At 55.9% G+C, this 6,450-nt stretch overlaps 1 protein-coding gene across 1 annotated transcript in view; it reads right to left on the reverse strand.

Annotated features, from left to right (window-relative positions):
* The window catches only part of WIPI1 (WD repeat domain, phosphoinositide interacting 1), a 19,593-nt gene that overhangs the window by 8,636 nt on the left and 4,507 nt on the right, over positions 1-6,450 (reverse strand). Inside the window, exons 3-6 of the mRNA XM_017740773.1 lie at positions 5,159-5,255; positions 1,714-1,811; positions 618-710; positions 301-371 (exon numbers count right to left, since the gene is read on the reverse strand). Of these exons, the coding sequence (XP_017596262.1) occupies positions 301-371; positions 618-710; positions 1,714-1,811; positions 5,159-5,255 (359 nt within the window). The remainder of the gene's footprint in view (positions 1-300; positions 372-617; positions 711-1,713; positions 1,812-5,158; positions 5,256-6,450) is intronic.

Raw genomic sequence — 6,450 nt, forward strand, 5'->3', positions numbered from 1 at the left:
CAGAAGGACTGAGGTCTCTGACAATGTTGGGGACTTCATTACTTCAAATAAGAAAAAAGAAAGGACAGAGTAAATGGAGTGACCCCATGTCTCTTCCCTGCTCTGTGACACACTGAAGGGAATCACTGAGCTGGGCACAGCCTGGCACAGTGACATTTTGAGCTGATACGTTTGCTCTTGTTTTCCTTCTGCAAAAGATGCCAAAGCCACCAGGATCTGATGTTGCCCTGTGTCCCTGAGTTTACATTTCGGCTCCGGGAGCCCTCTGTGTATGTGTCACTGCCAGAAGAATTAACTGACCTTTTCATCCCTCGCCGGAATTCACAGAGTTTTTGCCCCCCAGGAATGGAAAATACACGAATGACTGTGCCCTGCAAAAAATGCAAATGGAAATATCACGTAGGAGCAGGCCAAGGAGCCCGAGCCCTTTCCCTGACACACCCAGGAAACTCAGGATGTGCAAAGGCTCCTCCTGTTTGCTAGCCGGGCTCAGTCTGATCCTGATACACTGATCAGCCAGCGGTCCCTCTGTGCTGGCTGTGTTTAAGAAGGAGCAGCTCAGGGGTGCTGATGCAGCCCTGGGCAGAGGGAAGGTACTTGCAGCCATACTCACTCACTTTTTCAGAAGCACTGGCCAACTTGGAGCCGGTGGAGTTGAAGGCGAGAGCAGCCAGAGGCCCGTCGTGGGCAGGAATGGTGCAGGCTGTTTTCTGTAGGGCACAAGGTAACACAAGGTGAGTGCAAAGGGACAAGCTGGTCCTTGGCCTGCATCCCTGCCTCCCCCCCTATCATGCCCTGCTGATATGGATTCATGGGATCGTCCTGTGCTGATGGTATCCCTTCAACAACCTCAGCAGTTTATCTCTGCCCTGCCTTGAGCTCATTTGCCACCTACTACGGCCACTGTGATTACAGAACGTGCACCTCAGGGGCAGAGAACCTCAGCTTCCCGCCTCTCCAGGGTTCGGGATTGTGCCTGCACCCTCTCCAAGGCCTGGCACTTCTTTGCCAGGATGAGAGCTGGCTTCCCTGCAACTCTGTGCTGCACAGCAAGTCCTGCGGCAGTGACACCACCTGCAGGGAGCCCCAGCCCTCACAGCACCTCTTGCAGCAGCAGCATTTTCCCTGTGTTCTGCTCCTCCCCTGCTGCAGATCCTCCGCTCCCACTGTACATACAGAGCCACCAGCCTTATGTAACCCAAAGCCCTGGCATAAACAGCAGATAATCATGACCCTGCATCCAGCCAGGGACAGATTTCCTAAGAGGACTTTGGACACTTTGCCCTCTCTGTGACTTTGGATCCAGCATCCCTTCCAGCCCACAGTGCGGCAAAGCGGCTGCTCCGGGTCCTGTGCTGTGCCTGGAGCAGCTCCAACCCCCCCCCCCGACCCACACTGGTCACATCACTCCCATGGGATACGCTGCTGACGCTCCCGTAGCAACCCCAGTGTCAGCCTGGCAGTGGCCCTTGGGCTGCAGGGCAGTGGGTCACGTTTCCCCGAATATCCTGTGCTGGGAGATGCGTGCCCTGATCTCAGAGCTGTCTATTCCGAGCAAGGGGATACGTCCAGATGTACCTCCCAGGCAATTCCCTTGCACTCCAGCTCTGTGGAGTGTATTTATTCATCCTTCCCAAGGGCCCCGTTGGCTTTGCTGTGGCTCTGTTTGTTTTCAGCCCCTGCCGGTATCCAAAGGCTGAGCTTCGCACTTACCAAAGTATTTCCGTCGTAAAGCGCGATCTCTCCGCTGGTCGCGCTGCCGGGATAAGCCAAGTAGGAGTTGGCGTGGTTGATGGAGAGAGCACACAGACCTGGCAGGGGGACAGGGACACGGCTGAGGCTGAGCGGGGGGAGGGCAGAGCGGGGCACGGCGGGGGTTCAGGCTCTGGCTCATTCTGGGGCTGCCCGGGCCCGGCGCAGAGCGCTGGGAATGCCTCGGCCGTGGGGACATCTGCTGGTACGGGACAGAACGGCGGCTGTGCCCTGCCACCCTCCCCGGTCCCCGAGCACAAGGAACCCAGACCCGGCTCTTCAGCACGCTCTGGGCTTTCCCCCTGCATCATCTCCCTGGAGAAGGCAGTAGTAGGTGCATGAAACAGCGAAGGACGTGTCGGTCTGAGGGCTGACAGCACTCCTGTCCAGACACATCTGGACACGTCCAGATGTGCACAGGGTGTAGATGCCGGGTTGGAAGCTCAGAGGAGCAGCACGGCGTAGGTACAGCCCCGTTGCAGCCTGGCTGAAGGCAATGCCATTTCCTTCTGCTCGGAATGGAAAAGGGAAGCAGAGAAAGACAAAGGAAATGCGCCAGCTGTACAGGGAGTTTCCAGCGGACAAGGAACTTGAATGCAGCGAAATTTTAAGCACAGGGGGAATTCATCCCCGTAAGACCCATCTGGGTTTGTGCCAACATGAGCACAAAGGTTCCGAAATGCTCCTTTCAAAGCGGGCAGGAATTACAGGATGAGACAGGGATGGATGGATGGATGGATGGATGGATGGATGGATACGTGTGTGGGTACATCCATCCGCTTGTCCCCCAGGTGACCTTGGAAAAGAGCATCTCTTCCTGCTGCTGGCTGAGGATGCAGCCCGGTGAATCCTGTCACATACGAAACGTGCCTCGCTCGCTTCCTGCCCCACATCCTTGCGCTCACAGCCCTCCCAAACCCGACGCCAGGCTCCAGCACGACCTGAGCTTCCTGACCCGCGGCGGGGGTCCCACCTAATCCCACGTGCGGAGGAAGTCGCGGGGTTAAAGGCACCGGGGACGCTGCCACGGTCCCCGAACAGGCCAGCAGGACAGCCACACACCGCACGTAGACGCACGGACGTGTCGCGCCGTGCAAGCCCCGTGTCAGGACACGGCCCTGGCCCCTGCCCAGCAGCAGCGGGGAAGGATCGGCCGGAGCTCTCGTTTTAGGTCATTGTTTATAACCAAACAAAGAGACCGCAGCGGAGCCAGGAGCTGCAGGATCAGCCAGAGGCCCCAGGGATCCGCTCCCCATCCATCCAGAGGCATGCACATCACGCCAAGGATGGCGCACCGGGAGAGGCATGGGGAGCACAGCAGCAGCGAAGTGCAGGCAATTAAAAGGCAATTAAAGAGGGAGGGATAGAGGAAGGCAAAGATAGCCCAGAGACTCTGCTGCTGGGATGAGCATCCTGCCTTCTCTGGATGGTGAACCCTCGGCCCAGGCAGCACGGGGGGATCAGTACAGCCCTTTCAGAGAGGATCAGGGAAGGCTGGAGCTAAACAAAGCGAGCTCTGAGTGCCGGGGTGAGTCACCCGCTCCCTCTGCTCCTCTGGCCGGGAGAAGCGGCCGGGAAACCAGGCCAGGGGAAAACACAGATGTGAGTGTACTGGGCTGACCTCAGGGACTCTCAAAGAACAAAGGCCACAGGGCCACGGGCAGCCTTTGAAGATGCTCCTCTGCCGTCAGCAGCCCCCCAGCCATAATGAGGGTTGGTGCTTGCAGTGGTGGGCTCAGGAGGGAGGAGGCAGGCTGGCACTGCTCGGGATGGCATCTCTGGGAGTGCCACGTCAGAGGTGGCTTCCTTGAGCAGCACGGAAAAACGTTACTGTGTCCAGGAAGCCTGGTCTTGCCCTCAGGCCAGCAGGTCCAGGCACATCCAGGGCTTGGGGGGAGCCACATGAGGTGGTTTCCAAAGCTGCAGTCATTCCCAAGATGTGCCCTCATGGCACACATGTCACCACAAGCACTGTGACCTCCTTGGTTCAAATCCTGCCCCTGACATAAATCACATGAAAAACAACTGACTTGGACACCATGGGTCTTTTCCTCTCCTACGTGGAGGAGGCTGGAGCAGGAGCCAGGTGCTGGCCACGAACAACCAGAGATCTCACTGTGACTGGCCAGCGTGGCTGCAGCAAACCCTGGTCCTGCTTGTGCCGGTGTCACCGTGCCCAGGGCACACACTTCAGGGGGGTGGCACATTTTCCATGTGCTCCTACATCCCCCAGCACAGATCCCCACTCCTAAACAAGTTGCACAAAGAGCAGTGAGACTGGACTGCCCTGACCTACTGGACACACTGTCCTCGGGGTCAAGCTTGGGACCAAAGCAGATGGCCCAGGGACAACAGGGGCACTGCACTTGTCACTCAGCTCATTTCAATGACAGCTGCTGCAGTAAAAGGGGTTTAAAACACTAAGCCCATATGAAGCCTGTGATCTGCAGCATCCCAGTCCCGTCCTGGCTGATTGCTGCTGCTCTTAAACCATGACCTGATCCTCCAGCCCCTCTGTAGAACAGCTCCAGGCCTTAGTATCCCTGCCCATCCTGCTGCCAGGCCTTCTGGGGAAGGTTTTAAACTTTAATTATATCTGCAGCGTTTAGCATGTTTAATCCACACAGAGAGCCCATCTGGTGAGACCTGAAGTAGGTCAGGGGAGCTGCTGGAAGAGCATCCCTTGAAAGCCCCGAGGCCAAGCGTGAGCACATCAGCAACTTCCCGAGCACCCAGCCATGAAGAGATGCCCGAGCAGGACGGCACAGCAACGCGGGCACCCGGCCAAGCTTCCCTCTCTGCTGCTAAAAATAGCTCCTCTCCCAGCAGCAGGAAAGCCGGATTCACCCCGTGCCACACACACAGGATCTGTGCTGCAGCCACCTGCCCTGCCCCTCGTGTTTGCAGCCTGCACGGAATAACATCAGGTGGCTGGGAACTCCCTGGCAGGGATCGGTGCTGGGCCTGGCTGTGTGTTCTGTCCCCGGTGATCACCTTGGAGCTGACCCCAAGGGCAAGTCAGACCCGCTGCCCATCTCTGCTCTCCTTTGATGCATCTGCTCTGGACAGAGCAGGGGTTTGCTCCAGACAGGGCAGGGTTTCGCTGAGGACAGAACTGGGTCACAGCACGAGGTCTGACAGAGCTCAAGCAGAATTTGGACAATACTCTGGGCACAGGGTGGGATTGTTGGGATGGTGCTGTGCAGGGCAAGGAGCTGGACTCAGTGACCCTTGTGGGTCCCTTCTAACTCAGCTTATTCTGTGATTCTCCAAGCCTGACTGACTGCCTCCACGCATTTCTGGCCTCCCAGCGCTGGATTAGGCTACACAAGCCACATGCTGGTTTAAATTCTAACACAATGCTGTGGCTCTACAAAGCTCAGTTTCACAGCTCTCCCATGCTCACCTGTCGTGTTGGGAGGTGTGTCCAAAATAGTCTTCAAAAGCTTCATGTCCTTAATGTTATGGATGTAAATCGACTCTTCCAGACAGACCACCAGCCTCTGCAAGGACACAGGGGACATGCACAGAACCTCACCAGCAGTGCCTCTGGCTGCTGCTCCCACACTTCCCAAACCCAAACCTTCACTGTCAAACTCAACAGGAGTTTCCCACACACTGAAATGTAACAGAAACGTGATCTCTTCTGCTTCTCCATCCCCTCTCACACTTGGGTTTGTATGACTCTTGTTTTGAGAGTTTTTGCATCTGGTCTTGCTTTAGAGAGAAGATAAAACATCGTGACTTCTTCTCTGCTCCTCTGCATCTTCCACATCCCCAGGAACAGGAAGACCCATCAGAGTTACATCCCACCACGGGCCTTGATTGCCATCTATCCCTCCCCCAACTTTCCTTTGCAGTTCATAACAAATTACTTTTTGATCACAAAGACCTGGCAGCAGAGAGGCTGCAGTCCTGCTGGTCAGTGTGCCTCCAGCTGGGAACACAGGTCCTTTGCCCTGACTTCTTCATGATTTGGGAGAGAACACGGAGGTGCTGGGCCTGCCACTGCTGCTAAACTTCATGCATCCGTCCAGCACAACAATGTTCCTTTTCCCATTTGGTGTCAGCAGGGAAGACTCAGCTTTATGTGCCCTGCAGAGCTGCATAAACACAGCGCTGAGACACATTTGTTCAGGGACAGTCACCCTTGCACCATCTTGGCTGAGGGGCTGGGATTTCCCATGTTCAGGTGCTTGTACCTCTTCTGCTGACCCCGTCAGGGACATTCACCCAGCCATGAGGAGCAGCCAAGCCATGGGGAGGAAAGGCAGAAAGGAAAAGGAAAGCCTGATGCTGTACCCTAAGCACTGGGCCACTGTGGCCACTCAGCTTTATGTCTCAGCTTGGTCCAGATCCCTATGTGTCACCACGGAGGCTTTTTGCACAGAGGCTTTTTTTGGGACCAGGCTTTGGGTCTGGCTGAAGGGCTGTGTTTTGTAAGCCCAGCAAGTGCACAGCTCCACTTCCCTTAGTGTCAAGTGTCCAGAGGCACTGAAAACATCCCAATAAAAGCCTAAGTCCAGACCCCATCCATCCTGAAGCTGGAGCACCCGAATCCATCTACAGGAAGCCTCCACCTCTTTAGAAATGAGGCCACTTATTTAGTATCTAAATGTGGAGCTTAGTCACTAACTTGAAACACCCACATTAAAAATCTCTGCCTTGCTCCACCTTTACTCTCAGATCAAACTCTTT

This window comes from Corvus brachyrhynchos, unplaced genomic scaffold, assembly GCF_000691975.1.
Source record: "Corvus brachyrhynchos isolate BGI_N302 unplaced genomic scaffold, ASM69197v1 scaffold218, whole genome shotgun sequence".
In the NCBI taxonomy this organism is placed as follows: domain Eukaryota; kingdom Metazoa; phylum Chordata; class Aves; order Passeriformes; family Corvidae; genus Corvus; species Corvus brachyrhynchos.